At 32.6% G+C, this 24,336-nt stretch overlaps 1 protein-coding gene across 1 annotated transcript; it reads right to left on the bottom strand.

Annotated features, from left to right (window-relative positions):
• Positions 1 to 924: 924 nt before the first annotated feature.
• On the bottom strand, positions 925 to 16,294 carry LOC139524943 (uncharacterized). Its single transcript, XM_071320117.1, has 11 exons — positions 16,103 to 16,294; positions 14,434 to 14,601; positions 7,787 to 7,989; positions 6,989 to 7,157; positions 6,605 to 6,773; positions 6,052 to 6,149; positions 4,854 to 4,998; positions 3,952 to 4,003; positions 1,938 to 2,079; positions 1,469 to 1,535; positions 925 to 1,019 (listed from the first exon to the last, which is right to left on the bottom strand). The coding sequence occupies exons 1-11, from the start codon at positions 16,292 to 16,294 to the stop codon at positions 925 to 927; spliced, it is 1,500 nt and encodes a 499-aa protein (XP_071176218.1).
• Positions 16,295 to 24,336: the final 8,042 nt, after the last annotated feature.

Here is a 24,336-nt window from a genome sequence, read left to right as displayed (position 1 = left end):
ATAGATATTACTTTTACTGTTTAGTCTGTTTTTTGTGGTATCCATTTGACGTGGCTCTGTACTTATGCATCTCTATGGCGTGGCTATGTAGTTATACATCCCGTTCTTGTGTTATTGCGCTATGGTACAGTTTTGTATTCTTGTCTTTCATTTTTACTAAAGTGCTTTGTTTCAATGCCTTTTCTTTGCTGCTCTGTTTCATTTTTTTAGCATTTAAAATTATGCCACAATATTGACTGCTGTTCCCCTATTTTTGACATTTTCCTCTATTATGTATGGTTATTTTGTTCACACATCGTTGTCAATATAATGTTTTTAATGAATTTTATGCGACTGTCATACAAGTGAGATGTTTGAATAGCTAAACCAGGTTTAATCCACAATTTCTATATAAAAATATGCCGGATACAAGTAAGGAATATGACAGTTGTTATCCATTTGTTTGATGTGTTTGGGATTTTGATTTTGCCATTTGATTAGAGACTTTCCGTTTTAAATTTTCCTCGGAGTTCAGTATTTTTGTGATTTTACTTTTTATACTCTTTTCAATTAAAAATACGTTTAATAAATACGTGCTCTGATAAAGCCAGGAGCTCTGCAAGGGTAAGCATACATTTTCCTTCATAAAAAATCAGCAAACATAGTCGAAATTCAGCTAACATCAAATTGCCTAATAGGAAAGGGAACCAAATTATACATAAGTTGGCATTTGAAATCAATAAAAATATAAACCAAATAAATTTGTTTTATTGCACTCTGTTGCTTGTAAAGCAACTAAATAATTAATATATAATATATTGTTTTAAAGTAATATAATTGAGACTGGTATAGCAAATTGCTATTACAGTCACCCTAATACAATCTAGGAACCCTCTACAAATTGTATTCTAAACATCATTTTTAATAAGAACTTTTAAAAAAATCTTAGAGTCCGTCTAAGTATTTTCCCACTAGATGTTTTTGGAATAGCTTCTGTAGTTGAATTCCTCCTCTTAACAACTTAAAGTCAGCAACATGATCTGCAAATGAAAAAATACAGTCATTTTTTAAAGGTAGCTATGCAATTTCATCTATTGTTCAAAACGTGCATACATTATGTGAAAAACGATTTCCAAATGAACCGCATTTTTTTTTAAAAACGTGTCTCTAAATATTCCGAAGTTCTGCGCTAATTGTCGAGTTAATGAGCTTCGAAATTTGTTTGGAAGTTGCTTGAAGAACGAACGATGATATGTTGTTATTTACCTTCGAGTCCGTTGGTGTTTTAGTTGACTCGGGGGTTATCATACCACATCTGTCTTCTTTGAACTAAGATATAACAAAGTAATTTTGATAAATAGAAACGTCATGTTAAAATATCTATATCATACCTTTCATGAACATCTGTATTTTGTGTTCTTCAACATGACAATGTGGTTTTCGCACTACATATGCTCTCGGTACCTCTCCAGATCTTTCATTGAAATACCTATGACAGCTGCATCCTGAACTTCGGGATGTTTTAATAAAACGTCTTTCAGTACAGCAGGAGCAATCTATTATTAAAGAACTATTAGTAATGATTATTAAGAAAAATTATATTCTCTAAATCATCTAGCTGTTTTAACCATTCTACTTTAAAAGTGGAATAACCTTAATTATATCAAGCTAAGGCCTTAACCTGTATAAAAGCTTTATATTTTATCATACCATTTACTATGTCTGTAATTACTATGTAGATATAAAACTACTTCCTTTACCCGTAAAACCCCGTATTTTATCATACCGTTTACTCTATCTGTTATATTTATAAAGCAAGTTCCTCTTGTATTTTATCAGATCTTTTACTCTTTCTATAATAACCTTCTAGAGGTAAAACTTCTCTTTACCTGTAAAGCCTTGTATTATATCAGATCTTTTACTTTATCTGTTATAACCTATGAAGCTATTCCCTTTACCTGTAAAGCCTTATATTTGAGCATACCGTTTAATCTATCTGTTATAATTAACCCTTGTAGATATAAAACCATTTCCATTAACTGTAGTACCTTATACATGTTATATTTGAGCAGACCATTTACTCTGTCTATTATAATTAACCTTGTAGAAATAAAACTATTTCCATTAACTGTAATACCTTATACATGTTATATTTGAGCAGACCGTTTACTCTATCTGTTATAACCTCGAAGATATAAAACATTTCCCTTTACCTGCACAGCCTTATATTTTATCAGACCGATACTAGTACCAATGTTAAAATCTATGTGAAGATGTAAAACTTTCCCCCTTTTACTACAAAGTCTTTAATTTATCAGATCATTTACACTATCTGTTATGAAATTGTAAATATTGAAGATACAAAAAGTTAAAAAAAACACAAAAATACAGAAAGTCCTGTGGAGAGAGAGGGAGTGGATCGTAACCCTTGGCTAGCGAAGATGTGTATCAAATGGCATAATCAAAAGCTCCAACACATCAAACGAATGGAAAACAATTGTCATAATCCTGACTTAGTACCTGTATTTCCTTACGTAGTAATTAGTGGACTAAAACTGGTTAAAATTCTATTATATTGACAATAATGTGTGAACAAAACATACAGACATAATAGGTAAACTTTGTATTATAACCTTAATAACAATAAAACAAACAAATATGTCAACAAAGAAAAACAAAAAAGCATACAGACAAATCACATTCGCAAAAATGAAAGACAAGAATAGAAAAAATGAGCACAGTACACGAAATTGATTGGATGCACACCAAATATAGACTAAACAGTAAACGTCAACAATTAACAATGATAAAATGACAAATAATATAACAACATTATAATTGGTACCTCCGATAAACTTTAATTTTAAAAGGGACGAGACGTTATTTGACATAATCCGTGTCCATCAACTTTCTGCTCAGACACTTGTGACGTTTAGTAAAGTCTAGGCAGTAGCTGCAATCTATTGAATACCGAATAAGTTGAGAAATATGTATCCCACAACGAAGGTGAAGTTGGTATATTGCAACTAAGGCGTGAGAATAATTTCAAAACTGAATTAGTCTCGTTTGTCATAGATTCTGGTATGTCATATTCGATGTATAATTCTTAAAATGAGACAGAGGAAGGCGTGACTGTTTTTTTTTTTTTTAATTTCTAGTTCTGGGGGATGTATTAATGGAACCTTATCAGAAAAGGTTGGATTGTCAATGAAAAGAACATTATTAATATACTAGTATCTAAATGTGAAAGTAAATGATCTGTCTTCTTAGATCTATTGTTTTCGAAACGTGTCTGAAAGAACTCCGACTAATATGAAAATTAAAAAGAGGTCGAAAAGGAGAGGCGCACATTTCTTACCATATGAATGCCGACATTTTATTGATGAAGTCTATCTTCAAATTCAACAAACATGTTGTCAATATGAACCTCCATCGTACTGGTCACTTATTTTTTTTTGTAGCATATTTTACCTTTTTGTTCACTATTAATTAGGTATGCCGTATGGTATCCAAAAATAACAAATTCATAGCGTATGCTACCATTTCTATATCAAAAAACATTTATGACCATTGTGGATTATTTCTTTTAGACGATTTTTCTATTTCACATGGATAATGGTGGTTCAGAGTTCGTTTTGATAGAATTGATTTAAGAGAAAGATCGAGATTTAAAATTGTCTACATTTTTAATTAGAATACACATATGACTGCTAAGCGTGTTTACATTTTCACAGTATGTCTGAAGACCCTCTTTTATTCTTTGTATATGGAATGTACAGTTCTTTTGTAAATCATATTGATGAATTGGCAATAAACTGTTGATTGTACGGAATTTTGTGAAGTTGGGGTATGAAATACAAACAAGTAAATGATACTATTCCGTTTACCTATAAAGCCTTATATTTGATCAGATCTTTAACTCTATGTATCTGTTATAACCACATTACCTGTAATCTGTTATAACCACATTACCTGTAATCTGTTATAACCACATTACCATCTTTTCGTATATGATCAATGTCCCCTAAATATAAGAAACTTAAAACGCATATCTTTAATTAAACAAATAATAGCAAGCAATGAATACATGATTAAATGAGTGTTCGCTTGTATGATATATAACACTTGTTAATACAGCCGACTTTGACACAGTGAACCACTCGCCTAAGACTGGCTAAGAGTCGATTCAGCAAAACAAGAGATGTAAGGATTACAAGATATTCTCAAACTCATAAGTATTTGGTGTACCAATGCTATATTTGACTTTATTAAGTTAAGATTGCGATTAATTTTACTTTGGTTTGACCTGTTATCAACTTTATTGTTAAAGAGACATCTTACATGCACAATTGATATTGCATACTCTAGCAGTTGAACTAAAAGAGGACTCCAAACATATACATCATCAATTATCAAGCTTGAATGAGTCTAATTATATAAATCTTCATTTGCTAATTTAATAAATATTTTTATAGATTATCGAAACCGCTACGTGCAAAAGACTGAGTGAAAATAACAGGAACATGTAGCCTGATTTTTTTTCATTTTTTTTTCTTTTCTTTTAATGTTTGTTACCAAGTTAGGAATATGGCAGCTGTTATTAGATAGTTCGTTTTTATGTATGTTTTATTGGCGTTTGATTTTGTTGCACTTCAGTGTTTCTGTTGTTCCGTTGTTTCCCACGTATGGTTCATGTGTTTCTCTCGGTTTTAGTTTGAAACCCGGATTTGTTTTCTCTTTAATCGATTTAAGAATGTTGAACAATGCTATACTATGATACTACTGTTGCCTTTATTTACGATCCAAATGCCTTGTGTATGTGCCAAATTAGTCCAAAAAATTATGACGTCATGAAAGGCTATTACAATACTCACCTGTGTGTATCCAACCTTCTTTGACTATCTCATTTGTAGCCTCTTGGTTGTGTAAATATCCTTTCATTAACTGTGGTCCCTTATGGCATATCTCATCTGACTCGCCAACATTTGTGATTAAGTTGGTAGTTCCTGCGTGAACTATCTTAGAAAATTAAAGAAATTAGTTTAATGTTGGTTTTTTTCTCGTAATATATTCTGTTGTATTTGTGTATAAAACAGTTGCATTGAGTGAAGACTTTATACTATATAGCCTAATAATTAGACTCATTTGTATATCTGTTAAAGTAATCGGTAGAAATTTCTCTTTTTCTTTTTCTTATACAGATATGACTAATTGTACTATTTCAACAGTCTAAATTGAATATTGAAAAACTGTAAAATTAGGTTTGAATTTCCATAGAGTAACCTCCGCTTACGATTATGTTTGGCCGTAACAATTTCGTGAAAGAAAAACTCATGTTTTATTGTACTTTCTCCAGCGAAACAGAGGACAAGGAGACATTTTCACCTTCTCAAAATTGGAGGAATATATGACGTAGCCCTCATAAGTTAATTTGTAGTTTAAAAATGATAAGTTCAGGTATACCATCCATACAATAACCTTACACACTTTATTATAATATAACTTTGAAGAGTAAAATCACTGCTAACCCTATGTTTCTTCCCAATCCGTCTCATGAGTATTTGACCATTATTGCATACACGCGAACTAAATGTACGTTCATAACATTAATATCTCTTACTTGTATACAAAGAAGACTAACCGAAATAAAAGGTTTGCAAATGGCAAATAAATGAAATGTCAGTAAATAAGCAAGAGAAAGTGAATATAAAGTATAAAAACCCAAACGAGACGATTCCTAGTACCCCGAAGAATAAAGGGCAAGAATGTCAACCTCTGTATATCACTGTTGGACTTTCAACAGTATACTTTAAATGTATTTTCGCGAATATTTAATTTCGTGTTTAGCCCGTTTAAGACATGTGAAAATCTCAAAAATAAGTTGGTTTACAGTAGTTGACATAAGTTTGCACTATTGTATCAAAACCTTTGACCATGTTTTATATTTTTACCATGTAAGAGAGCTATATTAGCAAAGAAGAGTTAAAATGCCAATATTCAAATATATTTCAAATCAATCATGTTTAACTAAATTACAAATAGGGTTTATATAATTCAAATTGAATATGTTACCTTGCACAAAGTATTGGGAACTGGTTTTCCTACTGTGCCGATATTTGCTGGAATTGCTTCACAAAGGGAATATGGTCCAAATTCTGTCATACCATAACCTGAAACACAATCATCAATATCATCGTCAAAATCTCATTTCACTATGGTTAAAAATTTTATAATAAGGAAATAGTTTCCTTTGAATGTTGAGTTAATGGTACATCTGATGTTAAAAGTGACCCCAGAGGTTAACAGAAAAGCCCATTTTACTTTCATGACGTATCTGGATATCTTTATATTTATATTTTACTAGTTGTAGCATTTTATTTTACTGATGATACATTGTAATTCCGGTAAACAGTTTCTTACTTCATCATTCAAACATTGTCGTTCATAGGGTTATCAATCTTTTAAAAAAGTTTTCTTAAACAATTCAACATAAAGAAAATGTAGTGTTTTGATAGATTACAAGCGTTGTTTTCATATTTTCTTTGTAATATTGACAAACATTCGCAAATAATAAAATAATAAAAATTTAAAACCAATTACACTACAAGTTATTACATTTGAATACCTTGAAATAAATTTATATTTAACTTTGACACAAATTCTTCATGAACAGTTTCGCCAAGGGGTGCAGCGCCACATATGGCTCTTTGAACTCTTGATAAGTTGAAATCATTCACCATTGGATGTATAACCATGAAAACTGACATTGGTGGTACCAAATGAAGGAGTGATATCTAAACAAATACGAAAAAGTGAAATGTACATAATTGGTTTTCATTGTTAGTTATCAATTTTATTTAGCCATGTAAGTGGCCAAAATGTTTTAAACAAACATGCGATTCTGAAACTGATATAATTGAACACGTTCAATGTCTTTTAATTTTTCAGCAATTTAAAAATATTTTGAAATGTCTGTAAACATGTTAAAAGGATGAAATAATGCCTTTACCTTTTCATTTTGAATTGCTTGTAGAAATAAACCTGGATCAAACCTTGGAAGTGTCACCAGTTTATTACCACCAGCAAAAGCAAAGTATGTTATGACAGTCATGCCATATGCATGGAACATTGGTGAAACTGCAAGAACGCTATCATCAGGAGTCATTGGCAGTGCACAACTGCAATAATAATAAGTGTCGTTAACTGGACTTTCAAATCATTGTACTGCATTCTTGGTACATATATTTTTAAACAAAAAAAAAACACAATTGAAATCAAACAAATTGCTCAACACTACTTTTGTTGTTAATATACAAAAATATTTATACCGACAATTTGCCAGATTCTGAAATTTTTATAACAGGATAAGACGTTTTATGTCGGTGTATTTGTCAATTAAAAGACAGGCGAAAGATACCAAAGGTACAAATACCTAACATAATTCATATTTGAAAATTTGAAATATGAGAGCAGAAACATATCAGAAGTCTACTACTATAACCCTATTTTGGATTCCAGCGTCACTGACGAGTTTTTGTGGACGAAGCGCGCGTCTGGCGTAGGTACATAATGTTGCCCGGGTGTCTGTGGTGAGTTTTTTTTACTAGAGGACATGTGAACAGAGTTAAACATTGGCGCACGTACCTATCACATAACTCAAAAATATATTAATAAACGAGTGCCTTATTTCAAGTATAGAATATTTTACATTGAATATATATATAGACGGTTAAAATTAAAAATCCTCGAATCAATGAAAGAACAAAATCGCTTTTGACAATACGTCAACAGAAGGAGAAAAATAAACCTTAGTTGTTGAAGGTTTCCAACCAGACACCGATGATTCAACATAACTGCCTTTGGGAATCCTGTGGTTCCACTGGAAAATGGCAAGACAACGATATCGTTTTCACAATCAACTTGTAGATCTTCAGGGAAAGCAGTGCCATCATCTTCCATTAATGTGTTTATAGATTTGTAACCGGACACGTGACCCAGAGTGATGATATCCTACATGAAGAAAAAGAAGCTATTTTTTTCTTCATTAATTATAATGAAATGTAGTCACCTTCTCTCTATTTAACATATGCATTTCAATTTTCATTTAGACTATTGACTTTATTACTTGTAGTTATTTAAATCATAGGCTGATCAAAATCATTTACACAAAATAATAAAACTTCAGATATCTATTAATTTTTGTTTGTATCGGTTGATTTCTATCTAGTAGGTAAGTTTTACACATATTTAAATATTAATTGTCTCTGGGAAATGAATGTCGTCTGTCGCAACATATCAATCCAATGCTAATTTCAACAGAGATTATATAATATGACAATTACAGATATCATCTCAATGAAGCATATTTAGGTAACAGGTACGTAAGAAGGAAAGATGTTCCAGAAATTTTGCCTTTTCGTTTGATATATAAGTATCATATATATTTAATTATATTCATGCGGAATGTATAAAAAATCTATAACTCGTGAATTTGATCAAAATGGAAATATTTCAAACAAAAATCAATGATTTGAAAGTTACGATACCTTGATGTTGGTCTGTATTTTAACATTGATTCTAATTGCCTCCATCACTACAGGTAAAAGTGTTGGTGTCGTCACGACGCATGAGGCTTCTGTTAATTCTAACTTTTTGGCAACACGGCCGACACTCGGCTCACCGAGAGATTGGTCGGTTAATCTATATTAAATATGCGGCTATATCGGCGGTTGGTCTGTTAATCGGGTTGGCTAAAGTCTGTTAATCAGGTGTTATCGAGAAAATCATTGAAAGTTCAGCATGTTTCATTGTATAACTTTCTTAATATATTTTCATCATAAAAAGTATTCATGTCTGACAAAACAATTCAATGTACTGAATTCAGTGGTGTAATTATTATTTTTCTAGCTTCGATGTACGATCTATAAAATGAAAAGGCGGGTTACTCATCAATAAATTTATACACATTTTACACACATAAAATGTACACAAAATGACACATTGGTTAAATTTACTTGCATTCAATATTTTGAACATCGAAAAAAGAAAGGCATTATGTTTGTTAACCATATTGATATCATTGTGTGAAAAATCTACACGAAAATCTGTGTTTTGGTGACATAAATCAATTTTTATTTAAAACCTGGTCTGTTAATGGGTCGGATGTATAAAACCCGGTCTGTGAATTGGTCTGTTAAGAGTTATGAATGGCAATAAAAGTATTATTTTATTGCTATATGGGGTGTTTTCGGATCAAATGAGCAGGCTCAAGACGAGCGGCTAAAATATACGAAAACAACACATGAGCAATGAAACATAACATATACAGAAACAACACATGAAATTGAAAATTGATTAAAAATGGTTTCAAAAAGTGTAATATTAAAGTAATATTAATTTCATCCAAGAATGATCGCATATATCATGTTGATTCTGTTTAATTGTCATGAATGACACAAATTTGCCATCTACATTGGTAACCAGTATATAAATCAGAGATAAACGTCGTAATGTAACTAAACATCAGTATGTAAAACATATTGGGATGACAAAATATGAAAAGAAAGATTAATGAGTAAGATAAATAAAATGTAGAAAAAAATGACATAACAATTTAAAGAATACAGAAATAAACAATATCCTCAATCCGGACCCTCATGGTATACACGAGAATCTGAATGGAAACGCAGAATATAGAATAATATATAAGGACAGTAGAGAGTGATACATTGCTAAAAACGAGAGAAAAATAATACTTGTTTAAGAATACACACATGTAACACCGATGGCTGTTGAAACAGTAACGGATTGCGATGTACTTATATTGGTGACAAATTCTAGAAGTTTACATGCGGACAACTATCGTGGCAGGTTAATGCCATTGTGCGTTTTAGCGCTTTAGCGTTTTCGCCTTACATATTCTATATACCGATTTCTCGTTTTCGACTTCGCGTTTTCGTGTTTTCGCCTTTTCGCGATTTCACGTTTTCGCCCTATAGAATATGAAAGGCGAAATCGCGAAAACGCGAAATGGACTTCAACGGCCACCATAGACAACTGTAGTTCTCCTCTGCACTTATGTAGAAAGGAACTAAACGGAATAAAATGAGTTGAAACTTAAAATAACCAAATGTAGCTGCATTGGCTCCTTTCCGTTTACTTCTTTAAAGTGATTTGTAAACAATATATGATTAAGTAATAGAAGAAAAAAAAAACAATTGGATGATGCTGACGAATTAGGGTTTAACGTCCAGTGACAAATATCATGTGCATATGTGAACGAGAACACGTTATATGTACCCTGTGTTGTATTAGAAAGAACGTGTTACTTCGAATTGTCTACTGGATTAGACAACTGGGAACTGCAACACCTTATGGCTGCAATGACAAAATTGATGGTATAGGTATTCTATCTAGTCCTTCGTGTAACTCGGTGAATGTGATGAATATTTTCAACTCGACTCCTCGACGTAGACGCAGTCATGGTCATCGTCATTATACATCACCTTCTCTGCATGATGTCTCTATTAATGACTTGCTGCCATTCATACAAAAGCCGTTAGGTATTCATCACATTCGCACGAAACTTTATTCATTACCCCTTTCGAAACTTCATTCTCTGTTCAATTTATGTTTGGAATCCACTGTTACAAACCCTCATTCAAACCAATACAAACTTGAAGCTATAATTTCGGATATTGCAAGTCACAGACTTTTCAAGCCAGTTCGCATTGGAAAAGATGAAAAAGAGAAAAGATCTTTTCTTAATCTTTCCTTTGCCAACAAAGGTCTCGATGGCGTCAACCTAGGCAATATCCTTCATCATAAATTAGTGCAATCGAAAATACCTCCTTATTTCAAAGACCAGTCTGTACCAATAATTTCCTATACCAAACCTATTGCAACTAAAATTTTCAATTACAAACGCGTTTTGCAGGATCTCGATATTGACGACTTCAAGTCTAAACCTCCTGATTGCACTTGTGCTAGTTCCAAATTCACATATAATCCTGCTGGCCACGTTATTACCGGTGACCTTAACATTGTTAATAACACTTCTCTACGAAATGTGTTATCGAAAGGTCCCAAATATCGTGAGCCTAAATCCATCAATTGGAAATACAACTTTAAAATTTTGATGGATTCAGTCGGGGATTATGCCAGGCAATGGGCTAAGCGCGAGAAGGAAGACGTAGACACTCTTTCCGAATGGATTAAGGCAGTGAGGTCGTTGATACAAATCAGAATTAAGAAACTGAATGGGTCCATCAATGCCCATGCTACGTCAATCTTTAAAGACCCAAATGTTGCAAAACACCTATCCGACCTCCATGACAAATATGTTGTTGTCCCTGCAGATAAAGCCCCAAATAACATCGTTTTTGTGTGTAAAAGTCACTACATCAACTGCTTGATAAACGAATTAGGTATTGACAATTCACTCGGTAACTCAACATATACCCTCACGAAACTTACCAAAGAGGAAATCCTGGATAATCATAGGTCTGTTCTATGTTCCTTTGGAATTTCAACCAAAGATGAAGAACTGGATCTTCCATCACTGTATTGGATACCTAAACTACATAAGTGTCCTTACAAACAACGGTATATTGCTGGGTCTTCCAAGTGCTCCACGAAACCTCTTTCTAAATTATTAACATCTATTTTATCAGCAATCAAAGACGGGCTTCAAAGTTATTGTGAAACTGCCTATTCTAGAGGTGGCGTGAATCAGATGTGGATACTTAAAAATTCAAAAGATCTTTTAGAGTACATACAATCTAACTCTCTTTCATCTTGTAACAGTATTAAAACATTTGACTTTTCTACCCTGTACACAAGTATTCCACCTTCCAAACTAAAAGACAAATTGAAAGAGTTGATATTACTTTGCTTCATAAAAAAGAATGGCCAACGTAGATACAAGTATCTTGTCTTAGGGAGGGATAAATCCTACTTTGTAAAGAATCACTCTGATTCAAACAAAAAATTCTCTGAAACTGATGTTATCAAGATGCTTGATTTCTTGATTGACAACATATTTGTTACGTTCGGAGGACGTGTTTTTCAACAGACTGTCGGCATTCCAATGGGAACAAACTGTGCCCCTCTACTCGCCGACTTGTTTCTTTATTATTATGAGGCTGACTTCATGCAGGAACTTCTTAGGAAGAAAGATAAGAAGTTAGCAATATCCTTTAACTCTACTTTCCGCTATATAGATGATGTTCTTTCACTAAACAATTCAAAATTTGGTGACTATGTGGAACGCATCTATCCAATCGAACTAGAGATAAAGGATACTACAGATACTGTTAAGTCGGCTTCATATCTTGACTTACATCTAGAAATTGACAATGAGGGTCGGTTGAAAACAAAACTATACGACAAAAGAGATGATTTCAGCTTTCCAATTGTGAACTTTCCATTTCTAAGTAGCAACATTCCAGCAGCACCTGCATACGGGGTATATATCTCCCAATTGATACGATATTCCCGTGCTTGCATTTCCTATCATGATTTTCTTGATAGAGGTTTGCTGCTCACAAGGAAGCTATTAAACCAAGAGTTCCAAATGGTGAAGTTGAAATCATCCCTTCGTAAATTTTACGGACGCCATCACGAGTTGGTTGACCGTTATGGAATAACCGTTTCACAAATGATATCGGATATGTTCCTTACGTCGTAACTACAATCCCCTTCCCTTTCATGAATATGACCTACCGAATTAGACTATTTACCGGATTTGTAATCACTTAAGCAACACGACGGGTGCCACATGTGGAGCAGGATCTGCTTACCCTTCCGGAGCACCTGAGATCACCCCTAGTTTTTGGTGGGGTTCGTGTTGTTTATTCTTTAGTTTTCTATGTTGTGTCGTGTGTACTATTGTTTTTCTGTTTGTCTTTTTTATTTTTAGCCATGGCGTTGTCAGTTTGTTTTAGATTTATGAGTTTGACTGTCCCTTTGGTATCTTTCGTCCCTCTTTTTCGAACAGACATGCACAAAAATTAAGGCTGATTGAAAACGTCAATAAATAATTCATGCATAGTCCAGAGGCCAATCCATATCACGCTATATTGAAGTGACACACCCTTCAATAAAATGCAAAGAAAGTCAAAATAAAAATGCTCTTTCTAGGATACTGTGGCACCGTATTGTCATTTTTATTTACTCAGGAACATTTCATTCTTAAATATTTCCAGGGGAAAATATAAAGGTAGCAAAATTATTGTCGTGGCTAAATAACTCTTAACTGACACAATTTCAATTGTCCAACCCATTAACAGACTTTATTCCCATAATTTACACTAAAACGTGGTATTATTCACGTTATTTTACAATTATGAAATATTTACTAATGTCAATTTATTTTTTAGAACCAAAGTACTAATTTTTTTCCTTTAAATGATATCTAAATTTGTTTGTTTCGCCTTTTATTAAAAAAAAATGCTATGCGTATAAGTAAAAATACAAAATACTTTTGGACGCCTTTTAGTTTTACTGAAAACTGCGCAGACTAAGAAACGTTTTTACAAGTGCAAAATGTTCTATGATAAATATCATTTTGTCAGACACTTTTCTTTTTTTGATTTGGTTCTTATAACATGCCAAAAATCTGTATATTTAATAAAGTTTAACATTAAATTAAGCGTTTTACTCTTAACAGACGTATAACCAACCCGACTAAAAGACCAATCGCCCATATAGCCTCATACTCAATATAGATTAACCGACCAATCTCTCGGTTAGCCGAGTGTCGGCCGTGGGCAAGCTCCTCTTCAAATAATCGGTAAAGAAAGTAATTATCAAAACATAATGTTGAATTATTGACTAATGTAAAGCAAGCAAAAAAAAAACACCATATAAACGACAAGTAATTGTGTTACCCCTCCCACCTTTTTATCAAAACTTTCTTGTCATCTAATTATACAATATGATGAATACAGATGCATGTAGAACAAATACATGGTAGGCAAATTGAAAACACAATGAATTCAAACCATTTTGAATTCAAAAGGAGTGAGAAAGAGGCTTACTTACATATATTGAACGCTAACAATTATATATACAACTGACCAGTCAGAACACGATATTACATCATACAAACACGAACTGAAAATGCTTGAATTCATGAACTCCAAACTGTGTGACAGAGTGTGTCAACAGGACAATATGCATGAGGACTTATCTAACTGTCCTAACACAGAAACGAATGCTTTACACATTAAAAATATGTAGGAATTATCTAGTTGTCAGTTTTCTTTTTTTAAATCCATATAAGAGTATCTTTAAAAAATCAAACTTCTTATTATACGTGTACACATAGGGCATCTAATCAAAATGTATCGACCTCAACAGTTATTCCTTTGTTTGATTGCCAAACGTTTATTGATATTTCTACTGAAACATACCAGCTGTGAAAGAGGAATTCGATGTTGTCATTGTGATTACAGCTGCAGGCAGAGCAAGCAGTACTATAGCATATTCTGGACTGTTTGTAGCATGTATTGCAATAATATCTCCTTTTTTGTAACCAAGCTTTCTTAGGGCACTAGCTATCCGAACAGCATACTCTTTAACTTGGCTATATGTATAAGATTTTCCACTCTCATATTCTACCTATAATTCAAAATATATAGTCAATTGTTGATTGTGAATACAATAATTATTACTCTTTATTTTTCATTAATTGATATTAAGTGACAAAAAATATTACTTTTTTTCTATTAAAAAATGTTAATCTGAGATAATTTCCTCTCAAATTATTTCACTCAATGCAAAATTTTTGAAATATGAGTAACAACCTGTCTCACGCTTCTCGCTAAAATGTTTCCTTTGAAATAAATTGATTCTATGGGCAATTTCGTTTTTGAAATAATAGTCATAATTGTTCGTTCACGCTCAAATGTTTTTGGATACTAGCTAAAATCAAATCCATTGCTTTTTATTAGTGATGACTATTGAGAGATCAATGATATATGATATTTTTTCAACCGCTCGCTCAACATGGAAAGGAAGTGCAGATGCCCCTAAACGCACTAGTGATGCACTCGAAAGTGGTTTATTGACTTGTGCATCAATAACAGACTTGAAACTTCGCCACACTGCACATCTATATCGTATATTTAACACAAACCATATTTATATGTTTTTATTGTTATTTAAATGTATTTAACCGCTTTTATTTTTGCATGTCTGTCTACTAAGCACAAAATACAAACATTTTTATTAGATCTAGTGATGCATAAACAGATTATGTATGTATAATATAAACTGCAGCATAAAACTGTATATTTATTTGCAACATTACCATATTTTCTAGACAAAACAAAATGATCCGAGCAGTAAAGCAGTAATTTTACATCCTGTTTACTTTCAATTATATTAAAAATTGAATACACGAAACATAAGTTATGCTAGCGTCTTTCGTGACATCTTCTGCACCCTCGATTAGTTTGTATGTCTGAATGTACTTGCATTTGTATTTTCACACGAACAAGATCTTTCCCTGATCCAAATATTGAACATACGATGAGTAAGAGGGAATGTGATGAATTCGCTCATGTGAAATGTTATTTTTCACGTCGTCATACTATGACATATCGAGAAAATATGCATTTTCTGACTTTTTTTCTCATTCAGACTGATCTCATAATTTAACTTGAAAACATTTTTTTTTTAGAAATGGCGTTTGATTTTATAATGTGTGAAGATTTTTTGTGCCAAATTTTATGAATATCTCACCGATGATTTTTTTTTAAATTAAATAAAGCTTTAATAAATTTCATGGAAATGTGATACAAATTGATCATTTCAAAAGAATTGTTACACAAATCTCAAGCGCAATTATGGAGAGAAGAGATTCCAAAATGTTTGTTTTTTAAAACATCCTTGCGTAAATCTATTAATAATAAAAAAAAAACAATCTAGCATATCGAAGTATGGGAATGTCCAAGAACCAAAATGTCAAAAAGTTGACCTCATTTATCTCTAAAAGTAGTACACGAAGGTTTACTTTTTATTACATATTTGAACTGACTGGGTAAAAACTTTCGTCACAATATCACCGTGGGATCAAAAACGTATTTTGTTTGTTATTTTCTACCAGTGACATACTTACTAGCGCTGTCCTATGTGAGTGTTTTGAAAACAGATATTCTAGAAGTGACTGCTTTCCGATGTCGAGGTCAGGATGTGGACTTCCAATAATTGTTTGTAGTCTCGTTGATATGCTGAGTTGTCGATGACAAGTTGTTCCGTCTGCTATCTTCCATGTTGATCTTACTAAACTTCTTGCAAAACGAAAAGCCATTACGTAACAGTTGATTAGACCAGGAAATTCAATTAACTTGTTATTTTAATAAAATAGTTACATCCGATGTTAAAAATCCATCTATTAAAAGTTACAATTTAAACATATAACATTTTGTGTTCGGTTAAAGTGGCGGATACAGAAATTTTCATTGGAGTGGACAGATTGACTGCTTAAGAGGAGACCCGCTCCAGTCATAATTAAGCGATTCCCTACACAATCAACCAAATGTTTCCCACAAAAGGTGAGGCGGGCAACCTGTGGCCCCTTTAAATCTGTATGGGTTATCATATTGTCATATTAATTTCAATTTTAAAAGACGTAACTGTATATATCATATTCTTGAATACAATATAAACCAATATTTTATGAATGTACTTATTTAGTACATATATACCATTATTCTTTTCAACAAACATATAAATAATTGTTATAGTTTCAGCATATGCATTATATATAAGGTTTTATATGACGAATCAACATACAAAGAAAAAGAAATTACTCCAATTAATAGGTAAATGAAGAATAGGGGTGAAAAATGCCCCGACTTAAAGGATAAAACTTTTGCAACTCAGTGAGAACTCCTTTTTTATTGACATTACTCATTAATTAATACCTCCGACAGGTAGTTTTTAAACAATACTCCATATTAAAGAGTAGACGAACAACCGGATACAGACAATGAAAATGGGGAATGTGTCAAAGAGACAAGCTAGCCACATATTTTAAAAGAGCGGCGAAAGATATCAGAAGGACATTCAAACTCATAGATCAAAAATAAACTGACAACGTCATGGCTAAAAAAGAAAAAGAAAAATAATAGTACACAAGACACAACATAGAACACTATTAAAGACCAATCCCCATCAAAAACATATCTATTACATTCATTTGTATACATCAATAAGACAAAAATAAAACCAACAAAAAGGTTCTTTTTCATCTATTACGGCTACGATTAGAATTTAAAGAATAAGGTATTCTTGTCATTGCATAATCTACAGAATTTGTATGTGTTTGATAGTTTTGTGTTATAATACTTCTAGTTGCCAAATAACTAGTTAGATATCCGATCTCTGTTAAGGTAAAGGGGATATATCGCCCATGATATAAGTTTCATGTTTTGAATCCTGTAAAAGCAACAGACTTTTTCTTATGCATTTCTGTTTTCTTAATTTTATTTTCATTGATTATAGTTATCAAAGGTACCTGGATTATAATTTATGATTTATGATTACATATACCATATCATCTTCAAGTGTTTGAATAGATTTTTCAGCACGTTTAGGATTAGAGCAAAAAGTGTATGACCAATGCTTGGAACAGAATTAAAACCGTATTATACTGCCAAGACATTTTATTATAAATATGAAATTAAGAGATATGATATGATTACCACTACAGCTATCCAACAAAAACCAAGAGAAAGGGCTGTGAAATACTACAGGTCATCAAAACAGTGAGTAAACATATAGCGTTAAGTTAGCTATATAAAGCTACGGGATGAAACAAACGTCAAACTATTCAAAAAGAGAAAATCAACAACCGGAATTAACTTAAAAATAAAAAATTAAAAACATGACGGATTACAAACAACGTATTCATCCATTGAATACAGGCGATTTGTCTTGTACAGGAGCATAACCAATAAAACGGAGTTAAAAGTTTGTGAGCGTCAGGTTGATGCGTGTGAAATACTGCCTTTTATTGTCCTTTTGTTATACTTACTTTTCTTGGTTTTTAAAACTTAAAAGAATTTTGAAGACAGAAGAAAAATTATCAAAAATGCAATGTTTATATTGGGATCCCCCCATTTCAGGTTGCATTCGTTTTCTCCAAACCTTATGTTCCTAACATAACATCACTTCTACCAATAGACAACTAAAACACAAACGTATGGTTGTCGACTAGCTTGCTTCTTGTGTATTTTCCGACCTGCCGATTTTATTAAACAAATATGTACAAACATGTCACATCAATACACATTAAAAATTGTGGCAATTATAATGACTTCTAGTATATTCTACTTATACCTGTGTCCTTTTGTCAATGTCAGGCGAAACCCAAAGTGTTGGACCGCACTTGATATAAGAATGTTAAAGAACATTTAAATGCCAAATATCTGCTATCAGTCAAAAGACTGCGGTTAAATGAAAATAATTTGAAGACAGAAATGAGTCTGAATAAACAAATCCGATAACGTTTGTATAGCTATATCGCCTATATATATGGGTCATTTTACAAAAATCTCTAATTTTGAAATTAAAAAAATTATTAAAAGTTACTTATTCAAACAACCCTCTACATAAGCAAATCAAAACAAACAGTACTTTTAGAACAACATATTAAAAGATGCAACCTCAATGATGTCATACAAGAATATCTTGAAACATTTTTTGATCGGTGGTACAATATTTTGTATATCCTGTTACCATTTTCAAAAGAAATTCTGGGTCATTAAAAAAAGGTTTAGATAAAATGTTAAGCTTGTTTTACGTAGCCAATTATATGATTTTCAAGAGAATAAACTTCTATATATATTCATTCTGTAAGATAATAGGTTATTTGCCAATTTTCCAGGTTGTACTGACAAAATGCCTCTAAAAATTGGTTTTCAAAGGTTGTTAACACCAGTAATGCAAGTCTAAGATAGCAATTTATATTGTTCGGCATTTTTTCACCCTTTCAAATAAACCCAACATCAAGTAAATCCGTCATAAGTTAGTTTACTTTTCTCTTTATTTCATTGGTAACAGGAACGTACTTTTCTGATATATCACTATATAAAAGTCTATCCTGTTACCTTTTTGTCTACCCTGCTACCGATATCAGTATATTGCACCTGCAAATGCTTAATTGGGAAGAGTAAGACGTTATAACCTTAAGATGATTTCAAACAACGAAATATTTCATTCGTTTTGCACCTACATGTTAAGATAAAAAATTAAACGACGTTTTTGTTTACGATTGTCTATCCTGTTACTGTAACCATAGCAACAATAGTAACAGGATAGACATAACAGGATAGACAAATTTCTTCGTTTTTGATTGCTGTTGCGAAATAACTACTCCCTTTGGTGAAGTGATAATGGTTTTCTATTTTGAATTTGGTTTCCAACACGTTATTGCACTTTTTACAAGCATACTGTTGGTGTAATTAATCAAAATTGGTGGTAACAGCATAGACATGACAAAGTACACTCTATTTTTTTCACTAAATGTCTTGAAATTTCTTTTCTCTACACTGTCTTTCAAGAAACGAGGCGTTTTGAATGTAAAGATTACTTTGCACTTTTGAAATCAACACTAACTGAGTTAATATTCATAGGGAGAATAATTTAACGGCTGATTTGAGTAGCGGTAACAGAATGGACATGAACCTCCCGTGCGTTGATTGAACTTAGTTTGTAGATAATATGTTTTATCGCTATTTTGTGCATTTTTCCTTTGATCTTTTTTTGTGATAATTTTCATATCATGCTACTAGCTTGAGATGGAAAATTATCGCTAGAAAACAAGCATGAACGTGGCGTTGCTAACGTAATTGACATGAAATTGACATGAAATTGACATGACAACGTCGTCATAGGTTAAATAGCGATAAAAAGATTATCATTGTTCATCTCAACTCGATTGCCTTTCTCGTTGAGATGATCACCGATAATCTATAAATATACAATGATAAAGAAGCTACGATTTTTCGTTCGAGTAATATTTAACGTTTTTAAAAAGTCCCTTTTGCAGGTATCAAGGCGATAAGTAAATCGGAAAAAACTCATTTGAAATGTGTTTTGCTGACACTGTACGCATAAAATACCCCCAAAATCGGACTGTTTAATCTTATCAAAATAGATGTAAGGTGTGTTTATTATTAATGTTCTGAATCACAAATCCGACAAGCTTTCATTTAAACCATTACAACTGAATTTTCCATTAGAAATAAAAATTTTAGTATGGGTGTACTGAAAATGACCCATATAATAAAAAGTTTTAATTTTAATGCTAATTTGAACATATTCATATACAAAATATTTAAAAAAACGTTTCTTAACGTCCATATTAAAAACATTTGATGTTCACTCAAGTAAGGCAGGGCTAGAAATGACCATATATACACCTATCATTTAACACACTAATTGTTCCCGCCCAAAAAAATCGCCTTCGAAATCCTAAGTAAGAAGACAATTAATTCCCGTTACATTACGTGCCTTGGAAATTAGGAAGACTTCTCTAAACCTTATGTTCCTAACATAGCAACACTTCTACCAATATACAACTAAAACACAAACGTATGTTTGTCGACTAGCTTGCTGCTTGTGTATATAGAAAACAACAATGATAGCTAGACTGTATAAACAAATTAATTTCATATTAAACAAAAAATAATTCTTAACACCAAACTTGTGATACATAAATCATAAATTTTATTGCTTCGACAATTTAAATCTGTTTTCAATAGAATCAGCCACATAACCATCGTTACTAGAATTGCTTTTCCATCTACCATGGCGCCTCCTGCACCTTTCGTTAACGTCAGAATTAGCCGCCGCAGTGGCACCACCAGACCTCAAAAAGTGCAAACTAAGATTTAACTCTAGATCAACTAATTTCAAACACTTCAGTGTGCATTCTCTAGCTGTGCTGTAGCTGATCGGTTTATTAACCTGGATTAAACCAGACCTTTTCTTAGATTTGTACAATGGATGAAACAAATACTTGTCTGAAAAATATCTAAATGCGCCATACCAACATACGTTATTAACATGTCAAATGGACAAGCCATTGATTGACCTTTAGAAACTAAAACTTCATCTCCAACTCTATATTGGTCAGTTTTGCTCTTTTTAATCTTTACCATGAAATAGTTTTCGACATCGCGATTTCGCGTTTTCGCCCTTTAGAATATGAAGGGCGAAAAAGCGAAAACGCGAAATGGCATTAACCGGCCACCATACTTACTACTGTGAAATCATGAAACATAGAACATAAACTTATCAAATTATCATTGGAGACGGGATCTTTCTTTACAACTGGAGCTTTAGCAGTACGTTTAGCCGACTCAACTTTATCTAAAAAAAAGCATTCTCTGTAGGATCTAACTGACTTGACATGTCATGAGCCCATTTAATGGAATAAAACACACTATTGATTGTACTGTATGTAACACCTGAATCAATTAAATGAACTAAATATAAGGAAACATGAATAGGCGATGCTGGCAAATGAGTCAAATTATGTTCTTTCGAAAATGTTTTCCGTTTTTTAAAAGCATAGTTATATTTTCTAACAGTACTGTCACTTCTGGCATCAAGCAGTCTCGACGAAAAACTATCCACCAAATCGTGAAAAGGATGATCCTCTCCGATACCACTATCCTCAGTGGCTTCTGTTACAAAACGTACAAGCGTTAACCCTGTATAAAAATACAAAATAAAATCAATCAAATCTGATCTTAAATGCAATCAAGGAAAGTTTCATATATTTCCCAAATACACCAGTATTTCCCCTTCCGGGAACAACAGGACTAATGCTCATAATATGATGCTTGTCTGTTATGAAATGTTTCAAATTTCCAAAAATAGCATGTAACATCAACCAATAAGGTGAAGACTACCACAATGGAACTACCAATGTACAACTTGCCTCATCACTGCACAATTTTCTTATAACTTTACAAACAACATTTGGTAATGGTACTAACCAATTGTTTTCACCAAACCAGTTTTGTGAGAACGCATGAATTACTTCTGTATTCTTACGCCAACACTTAGAATTAAATCTCGAACGTTTAACGTTGTAATCTGTAGCAAATCTGTCTAGTGTATGTCTACCCCATAACTTATCTAACATTTGAAATACAGATGTGTTAATACCCCAGTCGTCGCAATCTGAATATCTACTCAGACCATCAGTAATTTTATTTTATTCTCTTGGAATCCAATGAGGTTTAATTTTTATATTGTTCTCTGAACATAAGTAATTTAGCTCACAAGTTTGCTACCATTTTTAACCATACTAGTTACATTCTTATTATCTGTATTCAATTTTAAACAATGGTTTTCTGAACATCTTAACGAACTTTTCACTGTGCTGCTTACTACTTCAAGCTCACGCCATGTTGAACTTTTATCACTTTCCAATACTGTCCAACTTCCTACTACAGTATTCAAACTGTTACCTGGTAATTCTAGACCACAGTCAGTTAGATTTATAACGAGTCACAGACCGACTCGGCACATATGCCATCAACTGCGGGCACAAAATAGCCCCAAAACCTACTTCTGAGGCATCAGTGAACGCGACTAAATCACATGCATCTGACTCAAGCAGATCATTTAACCTTGCTCATTTAACTGCGTTACTGAATTGAACCAGTATCTGAGCTGCTTGACAGCCGGAGCTGTCAGAGCGACAAGTGACTTCCAACTTGCCTTTAACAGTGTACAGTTATACAATTCTCTAGTTCGAAGCCTAACTAAATTACCTAACCCACGAATTCCTGTAGTTTTATTGAAAACATCCCTTCCATTTGTGACAATAAATCATTCTGTGGTTTTCGAATTTCTTCCCCGACAACCCGCTTAACACTATCGTCGACGCCCGGATCCATCGTGGCACTCAGAACAAATTTGATGTTCACTCAAGTAAGGCAGGTCTATAAATGACCATATATACACCTATCATTTAACACAATGATTTTTGTTTACGCCCAAAAAAAGCATACGCCTTCGAACTACCACGTGAGAAGACAATTAATTCCCGTTACACTACGTGCCACGGAAATTAGGTATTCTTCGTTTGTATGAAATATATTTTTTCGAATGATTTATTAAATTTTAACGGCCTTTGTCAGCTGGAGATGAACTATTCTCAGTACAAGGGTGACACATTGTTTCTATGATATAAACCATCAATGTCATACAAGTGAGAGGTTTATAGCTAGCTTTCAAACCAGGTTAGATCAACCATTGTCTACACAAGAAAATGCTTGTACTAAGTCAGGAATATGACAGGTGTTATCCATTCATTTTATGTGTTTGAGCTTCTGATTTTGCCACTTTATTAGCAACTTTCCGTTATGAGTTTTCCTCGGAGTTCTGAATTGTTTTTGTCTTTTTTGTTTATTTTTTTAATTTTTGCATGTTGTCTGACTGTAATCAGTCGAAGAAAACATATATCTTTTTTTGTCACTGAGAGCTAACTCGTTTGTTAGTGCTACATGAAATAAACTTGAATTTTATCAAAATTGCACATTGCACAGAAAAAAAGTTAAATTATCGAAGATACCTAGTTTCGTTGTCGGTTGTACTATACTGAATTCAGTCAGATGAAAAATTAATCGTTCAGAATTGATGTCAATTCAACCAAATAAAGATAAAGCAACAAAGGACACGTTTGTTAGGCTCGATTAGGTTTGGATTGGTGATTATAATCATAATGTGCATACACACGAAACAAATACGAAAAAGAACAACAAAGAAAAGATTACACATGCAATTATTAGAAAAACAATTGTCCAAACAAATTGTTTTTCCATCAAAACATAAAGACAAATGCGAATGCAAAGATATCCTATTAATTAAAAATTTCGCTATTTTAGTACCGTCATGCTTCAGCATCATAAGTACAAATAAAGTTTATAATTCAAATTCAACAAAACAAATCCATCGATTTTTCGTCCATAAATGGAAATAAGACAGGTCGGAGTTAATGAGATGTCATTAAAACTTTAACGGATGGGAGACAAATCTGGTGAATAAATAAAATCAAATGATTTTAAAACTAATTTTTCAAGGATTTGAATCCTCTCTTCCACCTTTATATATACTTTTTAATTTTCAAATATAATGGTCTCTAGCATAACAAAAGCGACATTAATTGCCAACATGTTCGTCTGGTGAAGAGTTACATTGGCACCGTTAATGTTATATGCACTTTTGTAATCTAATGTTATTGTTATGAAACGGTCTTTCTTGTGGGGAATACGAGGAACAAATTGAAAATGAGTTGGTTAGCGGAAAATGCAAATTTACAAACAAGAA

This window comes from Mytilus edulis, chromosome 5, assembly GCF_963676685.1.
Source record: "Mytilus edulis chromosome 5, xbMytEdul2.2, whole genome shotgun sequence".
Lineage (NCBI taxonomy): Eukaryota > Metazoa > Mollusca > Bivalvia > Mytilida > Mytilidae > Mytilus > Mytilus edulis.
Note: the sequence above shows the minus strand (reverse complement) of the source record. Positions and strands in the feature narration are given on the sequence as shown.

Excerpts from the sequence above, each read along its gene's own strand:
- LOC139524943 (XM_071320117.1), bottom strand. The coding sequence starts at position 16,294 with ATGGCTTTTCGTTTTGCAAGAAGTTTAGTAAGATCAACATGGAAGATA. Across the intron at positions 7,158-7,786 it reads GGAAACCTTCAACAACTAAG|TTGTGCACTGCCAATGACTC; the intron begins GTTTATTTTTCT and ends TTATTATTGCAG. Across the intron at positions 6,150-6,604 it reads AAATATAAATTTATTTCAAG|GTTATGGTATGACAGAATTT; the intron begins GTATTCAAATGT and ends ATTGTGTTTCAG.